This window comes from Callospermophilus lateralis, chromosome 6 (assembly GCF_048772815.1).
Source record: "Callospermophilus lateralis isolate mCalLat2 chromosome 6, mCalLat2.hap1, whole genome shotgun sequence".
Lineage (NCBI taxonomy): Eukaryota > Metazoa > Chordata > Mammalia > Rodentia > Sciuridae > Callospermophilus > Callospermophilus lateralis.
Genome location: NC_135310.1, coordinates 118,943,708 through 118,970,653, shown reverse-complemented (window position 1 = coordinate 118,970,653; position 26,946 = coordinate 118,943,708). Strand labels below are relative to the sequence as shown.

The 26,946-nt window shown below is 49.6% G+C and overlaps 2 protein-coding genes across 2 annotated transcripts in view; both read left to right on the top strand.

Annotated features, from left to right (window-relative positions):
- The window catches only part of Rpl10a (ribosomal protein L10a), a 179,013-nt gene that overhangs the window by 33,979 nt on the left and 118,088 nt on the right, over positions 1-26,946 (top strand). The window lies entirely within an intron of this gene.
- Positions 206-17,289, top strand: Def6 (DEF6 guanine nucleotide exchange factor). The gene is made up of 11 exons (XM_076860210.1): positions 206-615; positions 7,722-7,862; positions 8,480-8,665; positions 10,281-10,517; positions 10,608-10,754; positions 12,798-12,906; positions 13,192-13,490; positions 14,599-14,765; positions 14,864-15,062; positions 16,501-16,591; positions 16,755-17,289. The coding sequence occupies exons 1-11, from the start codon at positions 520-522 to the stop codon at positions 16,973-16,975; spliced, it is 1,893 nt and encodes a 630-aa protein (XP_076716325.1). The 5' UTR covers positions 206-519; the 3' UTR covers positions 16,976-17,289.

Below are 26,946 nucleotides of genomic sequence, written 5' to 3'. Positions count from 1 at the left end.
TACACTAGGTGGCACTAAAAGAAATGCTTTACCCAAAGCCTTCTATGTACTTTACATCCATTCTCAGACATCTGTACCAGTCTGTAAGATTGGTATTTTTCCTGTTTACCAAGAGGAAGTGATTCAGAGAGGTTAGTTACTTAATTCAAGGCCTCACACCTGGTAAACTGTGACTCTGAAATCAAGATGGTCTTTCTTTTTCCCTCAGGGAGCTGCCTCTTGGTAGCCTAGGAAGGCCCTGGGGCAAAGAGGCTTCTAAAAGGTCCTCACAGCCAGAGAACCAGTCCCATCAGAACAATGACCCCAATTCTGAGAAAGTTGGTCCCTGTTCCATGCAGGGGAATGGGGCTGCTGAGCACTGCCAGAGCCACAGGCCAGCACAGGGAGCCAGAGCAAGCAGGCAGGTGGAGCTCTTGCTCTGCACCAGGGCCCCTCTGCGGTCTCTGCAGCCGTTTTGCATTTCCTGAAACCGGATCTTGATGTTAAGAGCCGCCCCTAGGCCGGGCGGGTGCCTCAGCCATGGCCCTGCGCAAGGAGCTGCTCAAGTCCATCTGGTACGCCTTCACCGCGCTGGATGTAGAGAAGAGTGGCAAGGTCTCCAAGTCCCAGCTCAAGGTGAGGGGCACTGGGGCCCAGGGGAGGCTAGCAGACACACCATATCAGTCCCTGCTGCTTGGGTGTTTAGTATGAGTGCTGTGCTGCTCTGGGCACCCAGCCATCCAGCCATCCAGCGGCCCTGGCTCAGGTTGGAGGACTGGTACTGGGTGACTGAGCCAGCGTGGCTGGGTGGATGTTGCTGCCCACCATTCAGAAGCTTCAGTGAAGTGCATACAGACCAACTGTGCATCATGGGGTCTGAGGACCATGAGTTAGGCCACCTCCCAGACTCCATGGGATGAGCACACACAGCTCCCCAGAGTCATGCTTGGGCACGCACCTTACTCCTCCCTGCCAGTTCCTCCTGGCTTTGGAGAAAGACAGTTAACCAGTCAGTCACTTCCTTGGGAGCAGAGGGATATAAAGGCCTTTTTCCACCTCTAAATCAAGTTAGCCTGCTGAACTACAGGTAGGACAGAGCTGGGGAGGGGGTGAGAACTGCTGACCCCATTATACTACTGCCCAGCTCACCGTCCTGTTCCACCCATGAGCGTATGCACTCACACCAGACTGGGAAGGAAACTGAGGCCTTCAGACCTTGGGAAGCCAGCCCAGGAAAAGTCCCATCAGTGACTGTCCAAGAAAATCTGCCATCTAGAAGTTCTGGAAGGTCCTGGAGAGGCCAGATAATTCTCCCCCACCCCCCGCCCCACCTACCCCCAGTGGGTTAGTGCTGCCTTCCCCACTCCAGTTAGTGCAGGAAGGGTCAAGGCTGCTAGAACCAGCAAATACGGGGAATGAAGCAGCATTGGCCTCAACTCTCTGGACCTGCCTTCAGGGTTAGTTCACGAACTGTGACTTTTATTGAGTGTCCCACATTAGATGATGGTCTTGGCATGAGGTTAGGCCCTATATTCCTGATATCTCCCTTTCCCTCCTTCAAAAGAGGGTCACAATCTCAGTCTCCATTCTTAATGACCAAGGTAAGAGGTGCCTAGAAACCTGGCAGGTAAATGGAACAGAATAGGCATTGTGCCCGACCTCCATTTAGCCCCTATATTGCTGAACCTGGATGTGCCAAGCTGGTCCTATCTCATAATTTATCCCTTAGCCAGATTTGTCAACATTTTAATAAATGATTTTCTAATTTCCCAGGAAGGAGGGTCTATCTTTGGTCTCCTGGGGAGAATCTTCCAACAGAAAGGTTTTCCTTACATGCATCTTAAATTAATTTGTTATAGGTCTAGTTACACATAGTGACATGTACCTATAATCCCAGTGACTTGGAGGGCTGAGGCAGAAAGATTAAAAGTTTGAAGTCAGCTTCAACAACTTAGCAAGACCCTATCTCAAAAGGGCCAGGGGAAAAAATTTTTTCCCCGGTATCAGGGGGAAAAAATCATGTTGTCTATTTGAGACCTCTGAATGTGTGGAAGAGAAATAAATCATCCAAACACCATTCCTGCAGAAACTCTGTGTCCCATACCCCACCTCCCACTTTATATCTTGCTGGGAGAATCAATCCCATGGCTTCTTGCTTCCAAGATATCATTTTCCATGTCTGTGGCCGCTGAGATCTCTCCAGGCTTTCTGTGTCCCTCATGTATGACGGGTACAACCTTTATGTGGTTCCTATTTTCTGATGCCCTCTGCCAGTAAGGCTTCCTAGTTTGAAGCTCTGGCCCAGCACCCACTCCTCATCCCCCACAGATTGAGTATTTCTAGGAAGAGTCCTTGGAGAGCTCACGCGTTTGAACTGTACACTGTCTTTGTACCACTTAAAGCTCATATTGTACCCACTGCAGCAACTCTGGTCACACAGGTAATGGTAGATTTCACTCCTACCTGACAGAAAACTCATTCACTCTGGGAACCTAATTTAACAGTGGGAAGCTCAGGCCAATTGGGAATGGACAGAAATGGCAGAGCCCCTGCATAGAAGGGAAGGCAAGTTTCCCCCCAAATCCAAGGGGTGAACACTGGAGTGGGAGGAAGTAATAATAATGTTGAGGGTGGGGAAGCCAGAAAGGCAGAGACGCAATGGAGAAGTGGTCAGAAGGCAGAAGAAGAAGCAGAGGAGACAGACCATGCCGGACCCATCCCCTCCCCTGCAAGACTAGGGGGATAAGGGGGAAAATCTCAGGGTTATACTTACTGAAACTGCCCCTAACCTTGCAGTCCACATTTGGGACCAGGAGGGAGACCTCCCTACTATTCCAGGGCAATCTATACCCAGGTGAGAATTGCTGCCTCTCCCCTGAGTGTCAGGAGGAGAGGCTGCCTTGGCTGTCCCAGGCAAACTCCTGATGAGGCCAGGGCAGAAGGAAGAACAGCAAGCCTGAGAACAGCTGGAGGGGTGGAGAGCACTTCTCTGGAGAAGAAAAGGCTTGGGAAGAGAAACCAGATGAATTTTACCCTCTGGATACTTGTAAAAAGTACGATGCTTTCATCCAGTCGGGCTGAAAATAGTGAAAACAGACCAGTGGCAATGGCACCCCTGGCCAGACGGACGGAGATGAGGCTGGAGGCTTGCTCAGATGCCCAGAACCTCCTTTAAAGAGCTCGAGGAATGAGAAGCCCTCCAGACAGAGGGCTGTGGCATTTTAATTTGAAAACACAAATAGGGAGCTCTTCAGAGGGAGGCTGTCCTAGTGGCCATACCCTCTCCCCAGAAGAGGGTCTGCTGTGCATGTGGTCACCACTCTCGCTGTCAGGCCATGGGCAGGGATGAGCATATGGAACAGTGAGTCTGACTTGGTGAGGACTGGGGAGGGGAGACAGCAGGCCTGCAGCTTCACCTTGACAGACCAGAGCTGGGGGGAAACAGGGAGGGTGTGCAGGTGGCCTCCCAGGCTCCTGAGCTTCCAGCTGACACTCAGGGTAGTCCTGGAGCCGAGGGAGGGTCTGTTGCCTACTGAAGTCTCTGAGCTTCAGGCTTTGCCTCCTAACTCTATGTCATGGAGGGAAAGTTAAGAACATTCAGTCCAGAAATCTGCTGGCCAGGGTCATCTGCTTTGCCTTGACCCTTCTGTGCTGCTGTTCTCCTCAGGCAAGGACATGGGGGTGGGAAAGGGAGGATGACTTAATGACATGCAGGTCACATGACTCAGAAACACACAGGCTGTGACCTATACTGCTCCCCAGCTCAGTGACCTTGGGAAAGTGACTCCACATCTGTGGTCCTCCAGTTTCTCATCTATCAAAGAAAGAAGGTTGATCTGGGGAACACCCAGCTGCCCAGCCAGCTTACAAAAATAACTAAAAACAAAGACACGGAGTAGATGAACTCAATCCTTGATGCAACCTCTCCACCCCGCTCTTGCCCACAGTAGGTTACACAGATAATCCAGAGATTCGCCTTTTAAAATTCTCAAGTCTTCATGATAATAGCTGCACTTCAGTTCCCACTGAAGTACGTTCAGTTACTTGAAGGATCTGTGTCTTTTAAAAGGATCACTTAGAACCTAGACTCTTTTAATGATTATAGTCAATTTAGGAGAGAGATTATTCATTCTTTGTGAAGTCATCTCTTGGTGCTTTTATGAATTCCCAAACCCCCTGTATCTGAAGGTACTTCCTGGTCTGTTGGCTTTAGGATCCTGAAGGCTATTTGAGACAGGCTCACTAAATTGCCTAGGCTGACTTTGAAATTGCGATCCTTCTACCTCAGCCTACTAGGTAGCTGGGATTACAGGCATGCACCATCATGTCCGCCTCCTTTTTTGAGGGGTGCTGGGGATTGAACCCATGGCTTGGTGCATGCTAGGCAAGCACTCTGCCACTGAGCTACAGCCTCAGCCCTTACTGACTTATTGTCAATGTGGACCTGACGCCCACACCTATGCCTACACCTGGGTTTTTAGAGTACTCCAAGTCCCCAGAGGGAACCAGCCTCCCTCCCCCAGGCTTCCAGAGGAAAGAATGAATAAATGAAGCCTCGGGAGCTCTATGGTTGCTGACCCAGTGGTCAGGGGCTGCCCAGGTGGGTGAGAGAGACTGTGGGTGTCTTGAGAGAGACCAGATGGCAGCTTGTGAAAAATAGACACCTGGACCCCACCCCTGGAAAGTCTGAGTCAATAGGTAGGGCGGGGCCAGCATATTTCAGTTTCACCAGCTCCCCAGGTGATTCAAATGTTCAGCCAGAACCGTGCAGTATAGTGATCAAGAGCAGAGCTTCCAAGCCAGACCTTGGGTGAGACACTTCATCTCTCTAAGCCTTGATTTCCTCATCTATAAAATGAGGATAATGAGAGTCCCTGCCTCCAGGGTTGAGAATTGATTGAGATCTGCAAGTGAGCTCCTGCTCCTCACTCCTCCACCCCGACATTCCTCCACCGCTGCCATTTTCTTTCCAGCATGACCCCTCTCCCTAAACCCCACCCCCACCCCACCCAGGCACCGGAAGCCTGGCAATCTGAGGTTTATCACTGAGCCCCAAGTGTCTGGAACCTGTAATTCCTCCTGGTCCTGATTGATACCTGACAGCTCACAGGAGTCAGAGCCTCATCCCTGGGCTCTTTGGAGTCCAATGGCAAAAGGTACTGGTGAAGAAAGCTAGCTAAATAGGTCTTAGAAGACAGTGTGGCAGATGAACCATGAAGGGAACAGTTCAAGCAACATGTGCTTCTGGGTGGCAAGTTCTATGTAATATCTCCATGTAGAGATAGGGAAACTGAGGGCAGCGAAGTTTACTTGCTCAAGAGATTCAGTCCATGTCTGTCTGAGTTTTGCATTATTTTCTATTTCTTCCCATGAAGGATTTGAGTTTACCCAGTTGATATTTATTGAGTTTCCACTATGTGTCAGGCCCAGTGATACAACAGTGAGAAAACTCCAACTTAGTGGTGTTGACATCCTAGACAGAGGAAACATCGTAGAATAAATAAAATGTCTAGTAGATAGATGATGATAAATGATGGGAAGAAAATACAGCAGATGCAGGCTGACAAGTGTGGAGGTTAGAGGAAATTGGGCTACAGATTTCAATAAGATGACCAAGGGAACCAGCTCAGAGAAAGTGTCAACTAAGCAAAAATGGGAAGGAGGGGAGGATGCAAGCCATCAAGCCAGACAGTGACCTGGGAGAGGAATGTTCCAGGCTGCAATAACAGCAAGAACAATGGCCCTGAGGCAAGAGTATGTCCTGTTTTGAGGAACAGCAAGGATTCCAGAGTGGCTGGAGAGGTGAGCAAGAGACAGGTCAGAGGAGGTGCAGCAGGCCAAGTCACAGGGCCTAGAGGCCTCTGGAAGGACTCCATCTTTTACTCTGAAAATCATGGGAAATCCATAAGAAACACACCACATAGACACACACACACACACACACACACACACACACACACACACAGGGTCCCCCACCTACCTGCTTTGCAAGAACCTAACATCCTAGAGAATATTGGGGAGAAATCTAATTCTTTCTCCCCTTCCTCTAGCAAAAGAGAATAAAATGAAGGCTTGGCACGCATACACTCTCTGACACAGGCCAGTTCTTGCTTCCAAGGAACTGACACCAAGGTGAACTGCTGGTGGCACAGCATTGCTTGATTGCACTTGGTGTGCATAAGAGAGCACAGGGGCTGTGGGACAGAAGAGGAACAAAGGCCTTGTCTCCAGACTCACAATCCAGTTGGAGAGAGAGGTTCAGGGTCAATATTCTAATAGGGAGGCAGCTCTTGAAGCCAGGCTACCTAGTTCCAACCTCAGCTTTGCCTTTTATTCTTAAATTCTCCAAACCTCAATATCTTTATCTGAAAAACAGGAATATTTGTGTAGCAAGGTGGTGGTAGAGGCTAGAACTGGATAATAAAAAGCACCTCGGGGCTGAGATGTGACTCTGATAGAGCACTGGCCTAGCCTGCATGAGAGACTCTGGGCTTCATCCACAGCATCTTTTGTTTTGTTTTGTTTTTGTTAATATTTATTTTTTAGGTGTAGATGGACACAACACAATGCCTTTGTTTTTATGTGGTGCTGAGGATCGAACCCGGGCCCCGCCCATGCTAGGCCAGCGCTCTTCTGCTGAGCCACAATCCCAGCCCCATCCACAGCATCTTAAAAAAAAAAGAAAGAAAAGAAAAACACCCTATACAGTGGCTATCACATAGTGAGTGCACAATTTGCACAATAGTAACTTTTTTTTAAGAGAGAGAGAGAAATTTTTAATATTTTTAAATTTTTGGTGGACACAACATCTTTATTTTATTTTAATGTGGTGCTGAGGATCAAACCCAGCGCCGTGCGCATGCCAGCTGAGCACGTTACTGCTTGAGCCACATCCCCAGCCCAATAGTAACTTTTTAATCATCACACTGTCTGTGATAAGTGCTATAACAGAATTGCCCCAGAACATTTTTTAAAAATTATTTTTACAAGATTTCAAATTTCAATCCCTTGGTTCTAATATCTTGAATCTGTTCAACAGACCCATGTTTTCCCTGCACACCGTCCTGACCACCACCATCCCATTCAACCTCGCCCCATCTCACAGACCATTTTTCATGAACCTTCTTTGAGCCCTCTCCAGGCTCCTTCAGTCTGTTAAGGGGCCCTTCGTTGATCAGACACACCTGGGTGCCAGGCACACAGCAGCCTGAACACCGAGTCTATGATGGAAACTGTGATAAGTTCAAGGCTGCTGCTTCCCTGCAGATAGCCCAGCACTGTGGGAAACACCTGGGCTTTGAAGTCTGCCCGAGCTGGATTGGAATCCCAAGCCCTTGCTCACTGTGGGTCCTTGGGCAAGTTAATGGACCCTGTGAGCCTCAGTGCCCTATCTATAGAAAGAAGACGCTGGCACCTAATCAAGTGGTTGAAAGCATGGCTGCCAGGGTTGGAATCCCAGCTCTACCAGTTCTGCCAGCTGAGAAACATCTTAGAGCCTCAGGGGTTTGTTTCATCTGTAAAAGAGGATATGAATAGTCAGTAGGGAGGTTAATGAATGATGTGTAAAGTGCTTAGCTCAGTGCTTGGCACCTGGTACGTAGATACGTTTTAGTTATTATTGAACTGAACAGTGTACAGAGGACTCAGCCAGGATGGGGGTGCTGATGAGCAGGGAGGTGGGCACAGTACTTTAGCCCAATTTTGTTTGGAGTGCAGAAAGGCAAACTGCCACTCTGTCTCAGGTGCTGTCCCACAACCTGTACACGGTCCTGCATATCCCCCATGACCCTGTGGCCCTGGAGGAGCACTTCCGAGATGATGATGATGGCCCCGTGTCCAGCCAGGGCTACATGCCCTACCTCAACAAGTACATCCTGGACAAGGTGGGCCTCACTTGTGTGGGACACTTCTAACCTCTCCCCACTTCCCCAGCCTGGCCAGCACCCTAACACCTTGCTACTCCAACTCTTCCCTACCCCCCAGTTAACCCCCACTTCTGCCCCCTCTGTCCATTCTTGTTCTCCCAGCCATCACATCCCAGCCATCTGTCTCCTTCTTGTCCCACTCAGCTCACCCTCAGTGTCTCCCCTCTCTATCCTAGCCTCCACCCTAACCACAGCCTTTCCACCCCATTCCTGCCCAAACCCACCTCTGGCTCCCAGCTGTAATGTCGCCTTGCTCCCCTCTCCTGTCATTCTCTTCCCAGGTCTCCTTGGCCATCCACTCCCCCTGAGCCTCTCTCTTCCTTCTTCCTTTGAACTGAGGGAATGACATTTCTTTGTCAGCAGGGCACTTGGGCGGGTATGGTATGTTGGGGAGTGGTTGGGAGATTGGAACCAGCTAGTTACCTGGTAATTGGCTCAGGGATTCCTCATATTCAGCGCTGGACTTGGCAGAGTGGGGAGCAGGAATATAAATGAACACAAGTAACCCAGCTGGAGCCTTGTTTGGTGGTAGATCGGGGATGGGACGGATGGCTGACTGGCAGGCCTGGTGGCAGGTGGAAGAGGGGGCTTTCGTTAAAGAGCACTTTGATGAGCTGTGCTGGACCCTGACGGCCAAGAAGAACTATCGAGCAGATAGCAACGGGAACAGCTTGCTCTCCAATCAGGATGCCTTCCGCCTCTGGTGCCTCTTCAACTTCCTGTCTGAGGACAAGTACCCTCTGATCATGGTTCCTGATGAGGTGAGGGTGATGGCAGACCCGGGGACTGAGTCACTGGGGCCAGGCCCCAACAACACCGTGAAGGAAGCCAATCACTTTCCGTACCCTCCCACTTCCTCTCCCTTCATTGTCTCCCCATGCTGGTAGCTATCCCCCTCAGCTGTCTCCAGATATCTAGAACTACCCATGTTGGAGCAATTGTGCCTTCTTCCAGAACCAAAAAGTACACTTCTCTCAAGGTTCTGCTAGTCCTCACGGAAGGAAAAATGGTCTGCAAACTTCATTAAACAGAAGTGTTTGATGATATGTTGCTGAGCATTTTTAAATGAGAACATTTAAGGTCAAATATTGGGATTTTAGGAACTATGATAATCTAGCAGGTGCTTTGTAATGGGATGGGAGACCTTGGAAGATGGGAGACCAGGAAATAACTTCAGTTACTCAAGGTGGGCAACAAAGTCTAGTCCTAGTTCCAGATTTTTCCTGTCTTTTTTTTCCCTGGAGAGTCAGGGCTGACTCAGGGGCCCAGAGAGACAGCATCCTTAGAGAAGAGGCCAGGAACATAGCCATTACCTCCTTTAGCTCATGGGTAAAACCAAGAGCAGTCATTTTCTTTTCCTATCCACCCTCCCTCTTTGGCATACTTCTCTCCTCTGCCCATTCAGCCTTCTCCTACCCTTGGTCTGGTGGTGGCTATAGCAGCACAAGGGTGAATTTAGGTAGGGTGCACAAAGGAGGGTGTGTCCTACCATGTCAGGCTGGGGATTTAGCTCAGTGGTTAAGCGCTTGTCTAGCATGTGTGAGGCCCTAAGTTCAATCCCCAGCACCACACACACACACAAGTCCTAGCATGTCTAACAATTGTGGGAAGAGTGGGAAAGCTACCTAAAGAGAGTTTCCAAAGATGCTGGGGCAAGAGAGGGACATGTGTTCATCTGAGTGGACAACCTTATCAGATTCCTTGCCAGTGAGGGCAAAGTGGCCTCTCAGAGGCCAGAAGGCCTCTTGCTGCTATGATCAACATGCAGTGAGAACAAACTGCAGCAGGATATACCCCAACCACCACTTCCTGTTCCTCTGAAATGGGTTTCCTGTCCCTGCCTTTCTTACTCCCACCCCCAACCCCCTGCCTTCCCACAGGGCAGTGATACAGGGTGGGGATTGGGGTTTGGAATAAGGACCCAAATGGGAATCTGGAGATCCAAGTGAAGTTCTGGCTGCCCCCAACTTGCTGTGTGACTTAAAACAAGTTACTTCCCACTTTGGGCTTTGGTTTTGTCATCCACAAAGTAAGGGCATGAAATGAGAGTTTTATGCCATCTCTGACTTGTTTATGAGTTGCTGCCTCTGCCTGGCCCCCAGCTCTCAGCTCCCACCTTCACCCTGCCCTTAATTTAAAATAGGAAGAAGTAGGACTGGGGCCAGGAAGGGAATGAGGATGCTTGAGTTGGAAGTAGGGCTCTAGGGTTCCCTCCAGAATCTCCATCCTGGTCTCCCTTGGCATTTCCTCTGGCCCTCCCAACCCCTTGTCCTTCATCCCCTCTACCAGGCTCTAGGACCCCAGATGGAATACCCCTGGTGTTGGTGTGGCAATATAGCCTGCTGCTGTCACCAGGTCTTCCTTTTCCCCTTCCAGGTAGAATACCTTCTGAAGAAGGTGCTCAGCAGCATGAGTTTGGAGGTGGGCTTGGGCGAGCTGGAGGAGCTGCTGGCCCAGGAGGCCCAGGCAGCCCAGACCACTGGGGGACTCAGTGTCTGGCAGTTCCTGGAGCTCTTCAACTCTGGCCGCTGCCTGCGGGGCGTGGGACGGGACACCCTCAGCATGGCCATCCATGAGGTCTACCAGGAGCTCATCCAAGATGTCCTGAAGCAGGTCAGCCAAGCTGGGAACCAGGGAGAACACCAGGAGGGTGATGCGGGGGGTGGGGGGCCTGGGAATCTCTAACTTGACTCTCACCAGCAGGGCTACCTCTGGAAGCGGGGGCACCTGAGGAGGAACTGGGCAGAACGCTGGTTCCAGCTGCAGCCCAGCTGCCTCTGCTACTTTGGGAGTGAAGAGTGCAAGGAGAAAAGGGGCACCATCCCCCTGGATGCCCACTGCTGTGTGGAGGTGAGGGCATGAGGGAAAAGCAGAGGACACCTCAGGGCCCAGAGGGTCCCTGGGGTGGTGGGAGGAAAAGGGGGTCAGGGGGAAGAATGGAACAAACACACACTTCTGCTAGGTTCCTGTAACCCAAATATACCTGGGTGCCTCCAGGCCATTCTTGTGCATGTCAGACTCCAAAAGAACTAAAACCAAATACTAATATAAATACCAAACTCAATAGTGAATAATGTGGATTTTGCTAAAGATTTCAGAGAAGATGGTTTATATCCACACTTCATAGCAAATCCTTTTTAAAAATCCTCTTAAGAGGCCTTTCTCCTTCACCTAAATTCCATACCTCCCTATCCTAACCCCCTATTTCTTCTCCCTCTTCTCTTCCATTCTCTTCCCTTAGTTGTGTTCATTATTATTTTAGAGAATTAAAAAAAAAAACCAAAACAGTATTTTAGGGTCAGGTACGGTGGTGCATGCCAGTAATCCCAGCAGCTAGGGAGGCTGAGGCAGGAGGATAGCAAGTTCAAAGCTAGCCTCAGCAGAAACGAGGCTCTAAGCACTCAGTGAGACCCTATCTCCAAATAAAATACAAAATAGGGCTGTGGATGTGGCTTGGTGGTCAAGTGCTCCTGAGTTCAATCCCTCGTACCAAAAAATTAATTAATTAATAAAATTTTAAAAACAGCATTTTAAATGGTAGGTATATAAATATATCCATATATTTGTGTCAGTATATATATCTCCATATATATCAGTGTATATATATATATATATATATATATATATATATATACACTGATATATATATATGTGTGTATATATATATATGTGTGTGTGTGTGTGTGTGTGTGTGTGTGAAATTTGCCATTTTAACAATCTTAGGTGTACAATTCAGTGGCATTAAGTACTTGCAATATTGGGCCATCATCATTATTACATATTCCCAGTTTTTTTTAATCACCCCAAACAGAAACTCTGTACTCATTTAAGCACCAACTGTTCATTCCCTCTTCTCTTCAGCCCTTCATAGCCTCTATTACACTTTGTCTCGAATTTGCCTATCCTAGGTACCTTATGTCAGCAGAATTATATAATATTTTTCATTTTGTGACTGGCTCCTTTCACTTAGCATCATTTCCAGACTTCATCTTTGTTGTGGAATGTATAGGAATTTCCTTCCTCTTTAAGGCTGAATAATATCCCATCATATGGATATACCATATTTTGTTTATCCATTCATCTGTTGATGGACATTTGGGTTAGTTCCACTGTTTTGCTATTGTTAACAATGCTATTATTATGAGTTTCTATGTGGACATGTTTTCCTTTCTCTTGGGTATACACATTCTAGGAGAAGAAATGCTGGATTGTGTGGTAATTCTAACTTTGGGGGTAACTACAAACGTTTCTTCAGCAGTATACCATTTTACACTCTTACCAGTGATATATAAGAATTCCAATTTCTCTAATCCTTGTCAACTCTTGTTATTTTACATTTAAATTGTTGCTACCCTAGGCTCTGTCCATTTTTGTCACATAAGGAAATAGATGTTGCTATGGAAAGAACATAGATGGAGGTGGAACTCCCAGCTTCTCCACTAACAGACAGTGTGAATTGGACACGTTCCTGGAACCCTTGGCACCACAGTCTCTTTCTCTGTCAAGTAGAGCCAATAATGCCTGTCTGGCAAGGGTGAGGGGGAGTAGTGGATAAAATGGTCCACATAAAACACTAGAGCAGTTTGGAACATCAGGAGCGGCATGAGGAGGCCCCTGTGACTGGAAGTGTTCAAGCCTGTACTATGTACTAGGCTCTGTGGAAAGAAACCAAGATGAAAATGGCCCCATCCAGTCTTAAAAGGGCAAAGGCTAGAGCCAGGGAATCTCAAGTACCTCTGCCACTAATCCTCCGGCCCACTCAGGTTCCTGGCGAGTTTGCAGGGAAGAAAGTCAGCTAGGAGAGGGAGGGGCTTGAGCTGGGACACCTCTTGGCCAGGTGTGGCCCAGATCTCCATGAGGCCAGCCTGGCTGGGGCCACCTGCCCTCTCTCAGGTGCTGCCAGACCGCGAAGGAAAGCGCTGCATGTTCTGTGTGAAGACGGCCAGCCGCACCTATGAGATGAGCGCCTCAGACACGCGCCAGCGCCAGGAGTGGACAGCTGGTAAGCGCTCGGTGGGTGAGGCCTGTGTCTGGTTTGGGTGAGGCCCGTGTCTGGTTTGGCGTCAGTTGCCCCATCTTTGAAAAGGGGGTGATAGGACTGGAGAGGTAGCTCAAAAGTAGAGCATTTGCCTCGCATGAGCGAGGCCCTGGGTTCCACCCTCAACACCAAAAATAAATAAAGACAGAAAAAGGGGGTGATAGTGATAATATTCAGCTCGGCGGGAGCTAGAAAGTGGACCTGAGAGACTCCTTAGGCCCAGGTGACCCTCTCCCCCTCCGCCCGCAGCCATCCAGACCGCGATCCGGCTGCAGGCGGAGGGGAAGACATCGCTGCACAAGGACCTGAAGCAGAAGCGGCGCGAACAGCGGGAGCAGCGGGAGCGGCGCCGGGCGGCCAAGGAAGAGGAGCTGCTGCGGCTGCAGCAGTTGCAGGAAGAGAAGGAGCGGAAGCTGCAGGAGCTGGAACTGCTACAGGAGGCGCAGCGACAGGCGGAGCGGCTGCTGCAGGAGGAAGAGGAGCGCCGTCGCAGCCAGCACCGCGAGCTACAGCAGGCGCTTGAGGACCAATTGCGGGAGGCGGAGCAGGTGATGTCAGCCCTGGGGGCGGGTCCTGGAGTGGAGGGCGGGGCGGAGGGGTGAGCGTTGAGGCGAAGTTTGGAAAGGGGACAGTCAGAACAGAGCCATGGACTTGAAAGTGGCATAGGAGACCCAGACTGTGATATGGGTGGGACTTGTGGCTAAGGAAATAGAGGGCAGGGTGGGAACCTGGCCAAAGGATGGCTAGAGATGAGGGATGGTATGAAGTGGGGAGAGAGGACTGAGTGACAGGTGTAGAATGGGGCCATATTCTGAGGTCTTTCCTAGGGGACTCAGCTTGAACTCAAGGAGCAGCTGAAGACTGAGTGAGAATAGTTTGGACCAAGGTTGGACTAGACCTGAACTGAGATCTGCAGGAAGGCAAATAGATAGGACTTTTCAGGAGGCGGACTACTAGGCCTGCAAAGGCTATTAGATTTAGGATTTGAAAGATCTGATCTAGTGTCAGAGACAGGTGGATTCAATCCAGTTCTGCCTTCTAGGAGCTCTGTTATTTCAGGGAATTTACTCAGCTTCTCTGTGCTTCATTTACCTAAGAGTAAATGTTGATATTGATAGAACTTTGTTCATGGAGGTAGGGTAAGGATTAAGTGAGGAAACACTTGTAAAGTGTTCAATAATTTTTGGTTGTTGTAATAATAATTATAGCCCCTTCTTTCTAACACCAGCCATTATGATATTATAATATATATCATTAGGGCTGGTGCTAAGAGATGATCATATTTTAATTTAATGTTATTTAATTGTAATATAACATACTATGTTATTTAATAGATATAATAATATGTAATTTGTGGGGTGGTACTAGGGATCAAACCTAGGGCCTATGAACATGCTAGGTGAGTGCCCTGCCTTTAAGCTATATCCAGGGCTCTAATTATTATTACTAAAGGTAGTGCTAGGAAGGAAATGACTAGGCATCTGTTCACTCTCAGAAAGGGGTCAGATCAGGAAATCACAAAATAAAGGAATCCCCCAGTCCTTCACCCCCAGGTAGCCTGGTAGAGAAGCCCCAGGGAACCGCAGCACACAGTCACCAAACTCCCCAGTCTTCCCATTTCCCAACCATTTACCACCCCCAACCCGTCTGCTGCAGGCTCGAGCCTCCATGCAGGCCGAGATGGAGCTGAAGAAGGAGGAGGCTGCCCGGCAGCGGCAGCGCATCAAGGAGCTGGAGGAGATGCAGCAGCGGTTGCAGGAGGCTCTGCAACTGGAGGTGAAAGCTCGGCGTGATGAGGAGGCAGTGCGCCTCGCCCAGACCAGGTAGGCCTGAGGGGCCCTTTCCTGCTTTTCCAATACGCCCACTACTGAGCAGCTGCGAGGTGCCTTGGCACTGGAGAGACACCGTGCACTCCCGACAGACTGCTCGAGGAGGAGGAGGAGAAGCTGAAGCAGTTGATGCAGCTGAAGGAGGAGCAGGAGCGCTACATCGAACGCACGCAGCAGGAGAAGCAAGAGCTGCAGCAGGAGATGGCGCTGCAGAGCCGCTCCCTGCAGCAGGCCCAGCTGCAGCTGGAGGAGGTGCGGCAGAACCGGCAGAGAGCCGACGAGGACGTAGAGGTGAGGACCTGGAACTTGATGCAGGGCGAGGTGGGCGTGTCATCCGGAGCCAAAGTGCCATCCCTCAGACCCTGGCGTTATCTTCATCTGACGTGTGACCTTGGTAGGCTGCCTAACCGCTCTTCATTTTTAGTCCTCCATCTGGAAAGGAAACTATTAATTCAACTGTTATGAAAAATAAAGAGATAATACATGATTTTTAGTAAAAGTACTGAAGAAACATTGCTGCTATGTTTATTATTATTAATCTGGCTGGCCGTGGAGGTACACCCTTGCAACCCCAGCTACTCAGGAGACTGAGGCAGAAAAATCTGAAGATAGAGACCTACCTGGGCAATTTAGGAAACCTAGTCTCAAAATAAAATGAAAAGGGCTGGGGAGTCCTCGGTGGTCTAACTCTTGCCTGTCATGCATGAGGCCCTGGGTTTGTTGCCCAGCACAGCAAAAATCAAATCAATCATTAATCTAGGCAGGATATTTTCCTCCTATTCTTCCAAGCCTTTGTCTTACTGTCCCTGTACTTAATCTTCACTCCTGAAGTATAAATCTCCATAGAAGAGGCTTTTAATTTTTCTATTTTAATTTTTTTTTTTTGAGAGAGAGAGAGAGAGAGAGAGAGAGAGAGAGAGAGAGAGAGTTTAATATTTATTTTTTAGTTTTTGGCGGACACAACATCTTTGTTTGTATGTGGCGCTGAGGATTGAACCCGGGCCGCATGCATGCCAGGCGAGCGTGCTACCGCTTGAGCCACATCTCCAGCCCTCTATTTTAATTTTGATCTCTTATTTTTATTAATATTGATGATTTTATTTTGGCTTTATTGGCTTATGAAATCACTGCAAAAAATTTAAACAATACAGAAATATGCAACATAGGAAAGGACAGTTCCTTCATGATCTACCCACCCCACAACTACTGCCAACGATCTGTGTTATTGGTACAGAGGTTCCTGCATTAGTTCAGTGGTTTAGAACTCAGCATGTGTCCTTGGGAAAACCTCTTTGTGTGTGCATGTGTGTGTGTGTGTGTGTGTGTGTGTGTGTGTCTGGTGCTGGGGATTGAACCCAGGGCCTTATGCATCTGAGGCAAGCACTCTGCCAACTGAGCCATATCCCCAGCCCCTCTTAACCTCTTTTGAACTTGTCTGTTGCTAAGTTCTGCTCTGTAAATTAAGATTAATATGCTTAGCACATCTAAGCTACTCAACAAATAGAGACTATTATTATAATAGATTATTTTTTACTCTTGAGGGCCCAAGAGCCCCCTAAAATTGGAGGCAAACTGTTCATCTACATAAATCTTTATGAACATTCATGGGTTTCTAGGGAGGTAATTAGTAGCCTGGTCAGATTCTAAGGGGCTGTGAACCTGAAAAGATCAGGATCACCGGCCACAGATGGTGGCTCTGACCCATTCCCCACTGACCCTGCCCTCACAGGCTGCTCAGAGGAAGTTGCGCCAGGCCAGCACCAACGTGAAACACTGGAATGTCCAGATGAACCGGCTCATGCATCCAATTGAGCCTGGAGGTAAGAAGGGGTAGACTGGGACTTTCCCTGGGATTGGGAGGCATAAGGGAAGAAAAAAGGGATGCCTCCAGACCTCCTGGGCTGGCAAGGTGGGACTGAAAGTCACATGCCCTTGCCTTTACCCTTCACATGCGGTTTTCTCCTTGATTGCTGTCTTTTCCAGATAAGCGTCCAGTCACCAGCAGCTCCTTCACAGGCTTCCATCCCCCTCTACTTGCCCGCCGAGACTCCTCTCTAAAGCGCCTGACCCGCTGGGGATCCCAAAGAAACAGGACCCCCTCACCCAACAGCAGTGAACCAAAGTCCCTCAATGGTGGGGATGAGACTCCAGTCCCGGCCTCCACTGCTCAAGAGGATAATCTGGATCCCCCACCAGAAAATTAGCCTCTCCTAGCCCCTTGTTGCTTCCAACATCATGTCCACCAGGACCTGGCCACAGCTGGCCTGTGGATGACACTGGCCCCTGCTAGGAGAGGGAGCTGAGGTCCTGGTGCCAGGGACCCAGGTCCTCCAACCAGGAGACTGTCCAGGATGGAACATGGTTTGTCTCTTTACCAGTCCTGAGCCCCAGACCATGGCTGAGACTGTCTGATGTGTTAATATCTGAGAACTTGGCCCTGTGCTTTAGCTCTAAGGACCAATGACCTGGACTGGGAAACAGAGTGAACAAGCAAAACAAGGGCCATCGGCCCGCAAGCTGCCACTAAGTTGTAGAGGCATTTTTCCAAATAAAAACTGTTCTTAGAAGGAATTATTAGCTCAGGTCTGTCTCTCTCTCCTACCATTCCCTCTTTCCTTCCCTCTCCATTTATAGGTTCCAAAGGCAGTGGGTACAGTGAAATGTTTAGGAATGTGGACTATGGAACTAGACTGCCTGGGGTCTGCACCCAACTCTGCCTCTTTCTAACTGATTGACTTTGGTGAAGTGTCTTCACATTTGTATACTCCAGTTTCTACATTGGTAGAATGAAGGTACTACTAAAACCTACTCTGAGGACTAACTGCTTGGCATATGGGCAAGCACCATCACTGATATCAGCCAAAAATGTTTATTGAGCATCTACTGTGTCCTGCAATTTCCCAGTTTATTTAATTCTCATGACAACCTGAAGAACCAGATTATCTTTTTCATTTTACAGATAGACAATTGAGGCTCAAGGAGGTTAGCTAATTTTCCTAAAGCCTCCCAAACTTGCTTTTCTTCCTATGTTCTCTGACTCACTGACCTTGTTACCTTAGACAAGAGATATGGGAATCTAGAATCTGAGAAGATTTGCTTCTTTCTCAAACCCCTCACCCCAAACTTATCATCAAATCCTGTAGATTCTGCTATATACTCTCCTATCTGTCCCTCCTTTTCCATAGTTATGGCCAGCCACTGCCACGGCTGAGACCTTTGACTATGCTACCTGGGTGTTAACTTTTGACTCTGACTTCATCTTGCCCTATACTTAATAAATCACAAAGTCCACTCAGTCCTATCCAAGAGTGCTGATAGTCAAGTTCACATTCCCATATATGGCAGAGGAGGCCCAAGACAATCTGACCCATGAAGACCCTGTAGATTTACTTTCAGCTTCCTCTTTTTCTTCCTGGAAGCCCCATCTGGCTGTAACAGCATCCAGGACAAATTGATGAGTTCTCTGAAGACAGGGACATATATTCTTCAACTATGTCCCCAAAATCTAGCACAATGCTTGTCTCTTAGAAGATAAGCAACAAATATTTATTGAAGGAATATATAAATGCATAAATTCTGAAGTTGAATGGCTAAAGGTCATACAGCTAGAAAGTGATAGTGTAGCTAAGGGTCAAACTCAAGTCTATCCATTCATTCAGCAAATCATTATTATACTCTTATTATTATATGTTAGGTGTTATACTAGGTGCTAACTACATGGTATGGAACAAAAACAGAGTCCCTGTGCTCCTAGAGTTAATATGCTGTCTGATATCAAAGTTCATGTCTTTTTCAGACACCAATCTGTCAAGCAATCTCATTAAAGTATATTAAAATTATCATGAAGTAAAGTAATATACCATGTTGCAGGTTTCATGGATTGGAAGTGAAGTTAAAACATCAGCTGCTGTGGAAATGTAGAGAAAAGGGAAGCTTTAGGTAGGAGCTGAAATTTGAGAGTGCCTTAATTTTTTTTCTTTTTTTTTTTTTTTTCAATAATGGGGATGGAACACAGGGTCCTGTGCAGCTAGGCAAGCACTCTACCACTGAGCTACATCCCCAGCCTTTCTTTTTTGAGAAAGGGTCTCACTGAGTTACCAGGCTGAACTTGAATCTGTGATCCTCCTGCCTCAGCCTCCCCAGTTGTCCTGGGATCACAGGCATGTGCAACATGCCCATACCCATGCCCATACCCATGGGTATGTTTTTTGGTGCTGTCAAACAAACCTAAGGCCTTGTGGTACTAGTAAGCATTTTATTGCTGAGCTACACCTCCAGCCCAGCCCTCACTTTTCAATAGGTAAGAAAGGAGAATAGAAGAACATGGAAACAATGTAAGTAGAAGGAATACATTGTGAGTACAAAATATCTGGATTCTGAGTATTGGCTGGGAGCATTATGGTCTTATAATAGGAGGTGGGTATCCCTAGGGAACCAAGAGCTTGGAGAAAATCAATATGTGATCTTGAACTTCCAAATGTTCTCTTTGCCAAAACTGCTTTCTTCTTTCACAGTTTCACCTTCTCTGCTTTCAAAAAGAGGTTTCACTATCACTGATCCACTTTCTTTCAATAGTGGACTGCTCAAAGAGGTTATCCTAGAACATTAAGCAAAGCGACAACTGGGAATGCCAGTGGAAGACCATAGGTGCTGAGAAAGTGAATGGCTCAAAAGCTGAGTAAAGGGGACTGGAGTTTTAGCTCAGTGGTAGAGTGCTTGCCTAGCAGATGTAAGCCCCTGGGTTCAATCCTCAGCACCACATAAAGTTTAACAAATAAAATAAATGTATTGTATCCATCTACAACTACAAAAATTTTTTTTTTTTAAACTGAGTAAAGTATCATTTTTGTATTCAAGCCAGGAGGTTTCTAAATCTTTGCTTTAAAACAGGAAGAACTTCTAGGCACCAAAGTACACTCCTGTAATACCTGCTACTCAGGAGACTGAGACAGGAGGACCACAAGTTTGAGGCCAGCCTCAGCAATTTAGTGAGAACTTGCCTCAAAAAAAAAAAAAAAAAAATGGGCGGGGAGTGGACTGGGAATGTAACCTAATGGTAGAGTGCTTGCCACATGCACTGAAACCCAGAGTTCAATTCCCATTCCTGTAAAATAAACAACTAAAAATAAAGAGAGAAAGAAAAAGATTTCTATGTGATTTTGCAGGGGGCAAATCACTCAGAAAATCAGATGCCATTTTTTTAATCAAGACTCATTTACCATCTACTTATATAAACATTTTCTCAATTTGAAAATGAAAAATTAGGATTAGAATTGATGCTGAATGCACTCTCCTAGCAGTAGATAATACTCAACTACAAATATATGAATGAACAAAGGTGGGAGGGGGCTAGCTCATTCATTTCATTAAGAGATATATTTACAATAAATTTTTGTATTTACACTTAATATTTATAAAGTTTCTCTTGTTTTAATCAATTGAGCATTACTAATATTTATAATAGCCACTCAAGCCAGAAGAAAATTGCTCAGTTTTATTGTCACCTGAGACAGACTTTCAAACATGAGAATATATTACATAATGAGTTTTTTTAGAGGAAAGTGGAATGGAGACACAAGTATAGGTAGTATTTAAAAAATACTAGAAACAACATCCATCCTTGGCAACATTTTAAAGTAATGAAAAACATTAGCTATTACTTAAAAATGTACAAGGGGCTGAATCATTTGTATATTCTTTTAGGAAGAGAGAGGCACAAACAATTAAAGACCACTACTATGGGGTACCCATGACCGGAAAGGTAGAAAGAGAGTAGACTTCAGAGATTCTTGGAAGATACACAGGGTTTAGACTAGAGGTGGTAAGCCAATCCCTGAGCCTCGGTTTCCCCACTGATAAATGGGGTCTATTCCAGGCTTTTGGATGTTCTGTGGCAAGACACAGGGAAGCCTTGAAGGTCAAGTGTGGTATAGTAAGAGGAAGATCACCCCATGCCTGAATGTGAACCACACTGGGATTGGCATGGGAAGCTGTGGGCAGCTAGTCTGAATGATTTCGCATACTGCTTCCCGTGATCGGAGAGTCTCTGTGGGTCACTTTTGAAGTGACCTGGATATTGCCAGGATCCTCAAAGTAGCAGAATGTGTCTTCAGACGTAGGTGTGTCATCCCATGGATTTAGCTACACTCACCTGTTCCTTTGGGATATTACCCCTTTGCCCTGTTTGGGATAGAATGTTCCATGGAAACGCCCTTTGTGTGTCCCCTTCTCTTGCTCCGCCCTTGGGTGTGGCCTTCCTAGAGGTCAGTCAAACTGTTGACAGTGGACATCAGAAGCTAGACTCAGCCCCCTGAAATCTGACCCCTGGCCTCATTTGAATGGCTTCTCCTCAATAAAGGGGTTTAGCACACCCTCTCTTACTCTCTCTTTCTGCAGACCCTTAAGGTCAAAGGAGCTGTCACAGGAACCCCCCCAAAAAGGTATCTCTGTCTCTTGTGTGGTTATTTCGCACATCCCAGTTCCCCTGGAGTGACTCTGAGTGCTTTTGTCACGAGGAACGTGACAGGAAGCTGTCAGTCTTGGGGGACATTTTTAGGAGGCAATAGTCTTTTAATTCCATGTTAGAAAGGACTCCTCTGTCCTTTTGAACATTCCAACAAAGGAAAAGTGTGTTCTGTCTCTGTTGCCTGCAAAGGTATCCATAAACTCTGGGGGCCACAGGGAAACTGCAACCACTGTGGTCCCAGCTTATCTCTCTCGGTGGCTTGTATGTTGTAAGGAAAGAACTGAATAAAGGAAATAGCAAGAGAGAGAGGAGAGGCAGCCAAAAGTAACAGGTTTATTTGGGACAAACCTGTAGAGGGGTCCCGTGGAGACTGGAACCCACCTTCCACTTAGCCTAGGGAATTTACAGAGGAGCAAGGGAGTGAGGGAAGTTGTGTGTTTCGGTGGTTGTCAGGGAAGGGTCCTTGTGATTGTCACCTTCATTGTGGCGGTCACTGTTCCATGTCGAACAAAGTGTTTCTCAAGATTTAGTCTGAGGTCAGGCTGAGTCAGAGTTTCCAGGGGTGACTGTTGTTCTATGGTGGAGGATATGTTTCAAAATGGCGTTGTCAAGTTCTCCCTAACATTCTCACTTTGTTCTTTTTCTTTGATAAGAAAGGGGTGAAGGGAGAGGGGGTGGCCGTGACTCTCTAGCTACTTCCTGCTGGGAGGGGGCTTCATCTGAGGACTCCTGTAGGCCTTGGCATTGAGCAGCTCTCATGGAGCTCAGCAGGGGGATGCTCTGCACCCTCTGGTTGGTAGTGGAATCGATGGTCCTCTGTAAAGCAGAGGTGAAGAGCCGAAACACGGAGGGCCCCACACAAGGCCACAGTTATACAGAGAACTGGGAAGGAGAAGGGCGCTAACCAAGAAAAATAGCCAGGGGAGAAAACCATCCCATTCCATGTTCCATGAGGAGGAGTACTGATGGAATTTGGCAGCCTGGTCTCTTAACTTTTTTATGCCACCCCTCACCAGCCCAGACTTGTTCGTGTGAAAGCAGCAGGTGTCTCTCTGTCTCTCTCTCTCTGTCTCTCTCTCTCCAGGGATTGAACCCAGGGATGGTTAACCTGAACCATATCTCCATCCCTTTTTATTTTTTATTTCAAGACAGGATCTCACTAAGTTGCTGAGGCTGGCTTTGAACCTGCGATCCGTCCGCCTCAGCCTCCCAAGCCACTGGAATTACAAGCGTGTACCACTGTGCCCTGGCAGCAGGTGTCTTGTAGGAAGGGCACAGATTCCTCCTTTTTCTGCAGTTAATAAATTTAGTCCTCGTCTGTTTTGGAGGACAGTCACCACCAATGGGTCTGTTTGGTCCTGTAGTGTGGACAACTGGGTGGGGATTTCTCGAAGGCTATCGGCCATTTCCTTGGATGGTCCTGCAGCATGGTGGGCGGAGACTCCTACTACTGCTGCTCCTGGGCGGCTGCTGTGGTTGTGTACTGACCCACCAGGAGGGGAGCCAGAGGGGCAGCTCGTTTTGGTCCAAGTAGGGTGAACATTGGGATGGGGAGTGGTCCCCCCTCAATGGGCCACTGAGGGTGGGGGGTGAGGAGGGCCAGGGCGCACGTTCCTGTCCAGGGAGCGGTGAACAGATGTACGTGCTGTTCCCACCCAGGAAGAGGCTCCCTGGTTATGATGGAGGCAGCCAGAGAGGAGCCAGGAGACTGCTGGCTGTAGTTGAGATGACTGTGGCCCCACGTCCGACCCTGGTAAAAAGGTGGCAGCTACGCGCATAGCTCTGAGGGACCAATACTGTGTCTGGAAGTCGGGGCTCTTCAATTAGAATGTGAAAGGTTTGGAGGTTTAAGGACACTGCCCAGGTAAGGGGAGGCCGGCAGTGATCTGGACTGACGGGGTAGGGCTGCTGTTCAGAGAGGCACACTGTTAGTGGACCTCCACTGGGCACAGCCAGGACAGGTGTTTAGTCACAGGTGCACTCCAAAGCGGGGAATGGGCACTCTCCTAAGTGGCCTGTGGGTCCCGCACAGGCAATGCGCTCAGAAATGGGGCTGGGAGGGGAAAGGCACAGTTCCACAAAGAGGGAGGTAGGGGGCCACAGGCCCTTCTCCTGGATCCCCGAAACAGAGAGGAGCCCGGGAGGCAGGAGGTGAGCAGGGTGCCCAGCTGGCCTGCCACGGGGACAGTGATGTGCGAGGCAAGGCGTCGGCAGCCGTGTATCAGAGGGCATGTGTCGCCTGGCATGTCACAAACTCTGTCCTAACAGTTTCCCAGGGGAGGGAGAGGAGCCCTCTGGTGCCCGCCCAGGTAGGAAGAGTCTGGCTGGTGACATCAGCGGAGCTCGGAGGGGCTCTGGGAACGGACATCAACCAAGGTCCTGGCAGTGAGGACAATGACCCAGCAGAAGTTGGGGTGGGAGAGAGACGGGCAGTAAAGAGATGCAGGGTCGCGGGGAGCATCCGCATCTCAGGTCTTTGGGTTTCGGGGTCCAGCGATGGAAGTGGGGCCGGAGCGAGGAGGGGGGAGGGGGTGAACGGTGGGGTGACGAGTGGAGCTTTGCCCTTTTCAGCTTGGAATGGGGTGTCCAGGGCGGGGATGACCTCAGTGTGGCCTCCGGGGCGTTGTCGAACTCCCCGATGTGGACCTACATGTTTGAGTTCAGGGGAGTCGGAGCATCTGTTCCCCCGGCTGTGGGTTTAAAGGGCGCTGAGAGTCGGTGGGCTCAGGCAGGACTTGCTCTGCTTGTCGTCTGATTAGGCGCCTGTCGGTGTGAGGCTGGCCAGGTGTGGGGAATGGGAGGGGCAGAAAGGAAAGCCCTGGAGCAGCAAGGGACGGCCACAGCGGAGCTCGAGGGCTCGGGATGAGGGGTTTGGGGGGACAACTAGTAAACCAAGAAGCGCCAAGGGAGAAGCTTGGTGCAGGAGTTTGGTGGGAGCATCGGCTTGGGGTGTGGTTTTAGGGGGCACTGGGGGGCTCCCCTGTCCTGAGGGTGGGGGTGGTAGGGGTGTGGAGCCGCCATGTGATATGGGGGCTGAGATAGGTTAGTGGCCTTGGAAACGCAGGTTGGGCCACTGTCCAGTTGAACAGAGGTGGGCAGCCGATTCTGGGGTGATGTGATCAGGGAGGACGCAGGCCACCGTGGGAGCCTTCTCTGAGGTGGGAGGAAAAGCTCTACCCGCCCTGTGAACGTGTCCCCAGGGTGAGCAGATATTTAGTGTTCTTGATGGGGGCATGGGCTGGAGTGGCTCTGCCAGTCCTGATCTGGGACGTGTCCCCGAGCTTGGTGGGTGGGAAATGGAGGGGCGCTAAGCTCCTGGAGGGGACGCTGGGCGGGTTTGTGGCGTGGGGGTGACTTGTCTGAGTGGCCATCGGTGGGGAGTGCGCGTGAGGCCTGGGCAGGTGGAAAGGGGCAGTGCCCTGGTGAACCAGAAAGGGAAGCCAAGGACAGACCTCTCTTGGGACTGGGGGGAATGATGTTTTTTGTGATCCAACCATTTTTTGAGGGGAGTTTCGGGTTAGACTATTTTTTAATTTTCTGAGGCAGAATAAGATGGAGTAAGGGAAGGGTAAATGGGGGTCATGGAGGGGTGTGGTGGGGACTTCTCTAGGCTTTGTGTAAAAACAGTGGTGGCCAGTGGGGAAGGGCCTGGTCGGCAGGCTGCTTTGCTGTTATGTCTGCCACTGTGTGGCCTTTGGCTGTGGGGTCAGCTGATCCTTGGTGTCCCCTGCAGAGGATGACAGAAACAGCCAGGGGGGATTTTGCTATCTGAAGTAGGTTGTGGATAGATGGCCGTTGATGATAGGTGTCCCTCGGGTGGTTAAAAATCCCTGTTCTTGCCAGATCAGGGCAGGGGAGTGGGGACGAGGAAGGCAGGCTGGACTCGGTGTAGAGGGTCACTCTGGTCCTGGAGCCAGAGTGAGTGGCTCGGTCAAGGCTGTTAACTCACCTGTCGGAGGTGATCTTGGGAGGTGAGGCCTCTGGTTGTGTAATCTGGTCACTGGACACCACGGCATACCCCGCCTTGGGGTGAGGGATTTTGAAGGAGGTCCCATCAATAATCCATGAAGGGACACGGGGTAAAGGAGTGACTAAGATCTGGGAGAGGACACGGTATCTAACAGGTCGACGCGTGAGTGAGAGGGAAAGGGGTCTGAGCTGGGTCTGAGGAGGAGGGCGGCTGGGTCACGGGGCTGGCGGCGTGGACATCAGTGGATCATCTTCAGAGAGCCGTGTGTGCTGGAGTCTGGGGAGGGAGGGGACAGAGCCAGGGCTGTCTGGTTCCTTCAGGTCGTAGGAGGAGAGGATGGTAATATGTTGACATGAAGCAAGTTTGTGGGCCTCTGAGGCTAAAAGGGCCACAGCTCCAAGCACCCTAGACAAGAGGGCCACCTGCACTACTGGGTCCCATCCTGGGGGAACATCCAAAGATCCGACACAGGAATCCCAGGGCTGCCTTCTGGGTGGTGTGGACATGGAGAAAAAAGGGTCATTGTGGGTCTGGAAGCCCAAAATGGGGGCCTATAAGAGGGGGGCCTGTTTCAACTCCTTTTGGTAAGAGAAGGGTTGAGGGGTTCACCGTGAGGTCACATGAGAAGCAGAGGGACTTAGCAAGGAGGTTCCAAAGTCAGGAACCCAGAGGCGGAAATAACTGCCAGTCCCAGAAAGGAGAGAGGATCACGTTCAGTGGGGACTGGCGGTCCTGAAGGAGCTGTCTAGGGACAGTGGGAGTGGCTGGGACCTGGGGAGCAAGCGCGAGTCCCAGGTGGGTCAGTCGGGTTGGAGCCACGTGGGCCTGCTGGGGAGGTGCAGTAGCCTGACTTATTTAGAAAATTAAGAGGAGGCTGGTGTGTCCGACAGAGAGGTCACGGGAGGGGCTGCAGAGGAGCAGGTCCCCCACATGCTGTGGCAGAGGACCAGGGAGAGGTTGGGATTCGCCAGGTCGTGAGAGAGGGCTTGGCTGAGCACAGGGCCTGTCCCTGAAGCCCTGAGGAAGGACCGTCCAGGTCAGCTGGGTGGAGAGGCGGCTGTCGGGGTCTGTCCCATGGAGGCAGATAGATCCTGAGAGGAGGGTCTGATGGGATGGTGACTGGTGACGGGGCATCTCTGAGGCCGAGGACTGGGACCGGGTTGCAGATGAGGGAACAGGAGCAGGCGTGAGGGCTGGGACCAGAGGATGCGTTGGGACAGCGGCCAATTAGTGAGGGGAGGTCCTGGACTAGGGGGACAGGACCGCCAGGTTCTCCACCAGCCAGGACTGGGTCTGTCCTGTGGGGCGTTGGCGGGCGGAGAGTGTTAGCCCCGAGAAGACAGGAAACAATGGGCTTGGGGCCCCGAGGTCTTGGGGACTGAGGGATGAGGCACTGTGCAGGGAGGAGGCAGGTCTGCAGGGAAGTCTCAACAGGAGTGTGGTGGGTGGCCACGTGGGTTGGAGGTGTCCCCTGTCAAGGCTGACACCTCAAGGAGGAGCTGACAGGGGAGGCCTTAGAGGATAAAGGGGCAGCGGGTTGGGGAGCTGTGGCGGGAGCTGAATGAGTGGAGGCGTTGGCTTTGGTCAGAGTGTCCCCAGCGAGGATGGGCATTGGCATTAGTGTGACCAGGAAGGAGTGTGAGAACAGAGTGTCGGGAAGGTTGCAGAGCAGAGGACCTTTAGGGGCAGGCGCAGAGGGACTTCCCTCAACGCCAACGATAGAGGTGAGGAAGCTCCTG

Coding starts and splice junctions, on each gene's coding strand:
- Def6 (XM_076860210.1), top strand. CDS start 520: ATGGCCCTGCGCAAGGAGCTGCTCAAGTCCATCTGGTACGCCTTCACC. Junction 12,907..13,191: donor GCGCCAGGAGTGGACAGCTG/GTAAGCGCTCGG, acceptor CTCCGCCCGCAG/CCATCCAGACCGCGATCCGG. Junction 14,766..14,863: donor GTGCGCCTCGCCCAGACCAG/GTAGGCCTGAGG, acceptor CACTCCCGACAG/ACTGCTCGAGGAGGAGGAGG.